At 31.4% G+C, this 2,500-nt stretch overlaps 1 protein-coding gene across 2 annotated transcripts in view; it reads left to right on the top strand.

The window, feature by feature from the left end:
• The window catches only part of LOC125029171 (malonyl-CoA decarboxylase, mitochondrial-like), a 21,040-nt gene that overhangs the window by 8,552 nt on the left and 9,988 nt on the right, over positions 1-2,500 (top strand). For both annotated transcript variants that reach the window (XM_047619022.1, XM_047619021.1), the window contains exons 3-7: positions 180-314; positions 488-643; positions 1,015-1,170; positions 1,610-1,808; positions 2,333-2,424. In XM_047619022.1, coding sequence (XP_047474978.1) covers positions 180-314; positions 488-643; positions 1,015-1,170; positions 1,610-1,808; positions 2,333-2,424 — 738 coding nt within the window. The remainder of the gene's footprint in view (positions 1-179; positions 315-487; positions 644-1,014; positions 1,171-1,609; positions 1,809-2,332; positions 2,425-2,500) is intronic.

Here is a 2,500-nt window from a genome sequence, read left to right as displayed (position 1 = left end):
TTGTTGTTATTAATATTACTATTATTATTATTATTATTATTATTATTAATACTATTATTATGTTTCTTGGATGAAAAAAATATAGTACGAGATATGTATCATTGCTTTTTATTATCAAGTTTGGGGTTTATCATATCATTTTCCTTGATACTTTAGTCTACATTTTGACTTTATTACAGGAAGACATGCGTGAAATGTGTTACTTTTACTCCCAGCTGGGGTCAGATGAACGCTCAGATTTTCTGATCTATATGGCAACATCACTTTCAATTGATCATAATAATGTGCAGGAACTGATACAACAACGACCACAGGCAAGTCTTTTATTGTTTATATATTTTACAGTTTATGAAACTGTATACATCTTTTCTATACTGATACTAATTTTTTTCTTGTAAATGAACTTAGCATATGATATTTATTAAAGTTAGCAACTATAGAAAGATATGTATATATGCATTTTTATATTTGTCTGAAATATATACAGGAAGGAACCAGTGATGCTGACCTGGATGCCCACTTAATGCGCTGGGAGGACCGACTAAGGCAAGCTCTGCAGCCACCACATCACTGGGTGGCATCTCAAGTGTCGCGGCTCTCAGGAGGTGTCAAGTTCCTTGTTGATATGCGTCAAGATTTGCTTGTAAGAGGTTTTTCATTGTATTGCTGATCTTGGGTAAATTTAAGAAAAATATTTAATCTGAATTTATTTACCTTGGCTTTCATTAAGCTCAGAAGGCCTCCAGATTGTTATATCATGATATTTGTATTTTGTCAATGTTTCTGTGAACTATCATTCTTTTAACAGAATTGGTACATATGGAAGGATTCAAGTCGTAATTTTTTTTTCTGTACCATTCACCCACAGTGGATAACTTAGAAGCAAAATAAAACAGACACTATATTATACCAAGAATATCCATTGAAACTAATGGAATCAAATTAAACCTACTTTATCCATTTTTTTATTTCATATGGGAATAAGCAGCAGTGTGTAACCTTTCTTAATTTCAGACAACACTCTACACTTCATCCTCTGACCCTACTCACTCAGCTGCGCTCAAAACTCTTGATTCAACACTGCGAGAATTGCTTTCTCTTTGGTTCACAGTTGGCCTTCTAAATGTACAGCGCATCACTTGGGAATCCTCCTGTAATATGTTGCAAAAGGTGAGTGACATGGCTTTGTATAAAATTTGTCATATTTCATATTCTATTCTGTAGAGCCGGTGGATAGTTGTTCATAAATTTGTTTTCTGATTTTTAAAAAAATGATTTCCAGATTTAGACCTAAGTATTTAATAAAAATTTCCTTGACAGATATACAATAGTTTGATTGAAAATAATAACTAATTCAGGTATCACTGAAAAGAAATGTAGATAAGCCTCAAATGCAAATTGGATTATATTTAAGTTATATATATTTACTCTTAGGTGTTATTTCATATATTGATTTATAGGCTAGTGCATATCAGAAGTAGTTGATATTGTAGCTGATGAATAGACTTAAGTTGAAATTCTTATTGTTTAATGATAGTTACTTTTATGCATAAGTGCAAGTATTGTGTTCAAAACAGCATTATATTTTTCTGACATATTTTATGTCTAGGTCTCTGAGTATGAGGCCGTACATCCTGTCCGCAACTGGACAGATCTGAAACGTCGTGTTGGTCCATATCGCAGGTGTTTCATATTCACCCACTCCTGCATGCCTAATGAGCCTCTCGTTGTTCTTCATATTTTCTTAACTAATGAGATATCAAATTCAATGGCAAAGATATTGAAAACCTCAAGAGCACCTTCTTATGGTAAGTGTTGTTCTTTTGTCATTGAAGTTGCATAATTTTTTTTTCTCTCAAAAATTATTATATATGTGATTATTAATGGAATATCACTCATATACAAGTACTACAATTCTTTAATACTGAACCAGGTGTAAATTGTAAATGTTTAAGACTGTAAGATGATATAAGAAAAATATTCAGATCAGACAGGAGTTGACCCAAAATGATTTTTATAGATGTAATTTTCAGCAGCCTTTCATAAGTACAGTAGAAAGGTTGATATAAACTTTGTATTAGGAGTGGATCTTCATAAATTTTTAGTTGCAAGTAATACTAGAGAAAGCAATGTTTATCACAGAATCACACTTGTTTCATATTCAGAACATCAGAGCTATTATATTACATTTGAACTTTAAGAAGCATGCTTCAAAATAGGATATACTTCTCATAAGATTTTATTAAATGTACTTTTTATCTGTTTCACATTTCTTCTTTACTATTGTAGTTAACCATTGAAGATAAAATACTTTTATTTATGTTCTTAACAGATGAAAGTAGCTTAAGTAAAGATACTGAGGATTCTTCAACTATCAGTACTGCCATTTTTTACTCAATCACATCAACACAGAAGGGTTTGCAGGTAAGCTGCTGATAATCATTTATGTAATTTTTTGTGATGTTTTCCTTATACATTTGTAAAGGGTAAATGATTTGCA

This window comes from Penaeus chinensis, chromosome 9 (assembly GCF_019202785.1).
Source record: "Penaeus chinensis breed Huanghai No. 1 chromosome 9, ASM1920278v2, whole genome shotgun sequence".
Classification (NCBI taxonomy): Eukaryota; Metazoa; Arthropoda; class Malacostraca; order Decapoda; family Penaeidae; genus Penaeus; species Penaeus chinensis.
The sequence above is the reverse complement of the archived record's forward strand: the minus strand, read 5'-3'. Positions and strand labels throughout refer to the sequence as shown.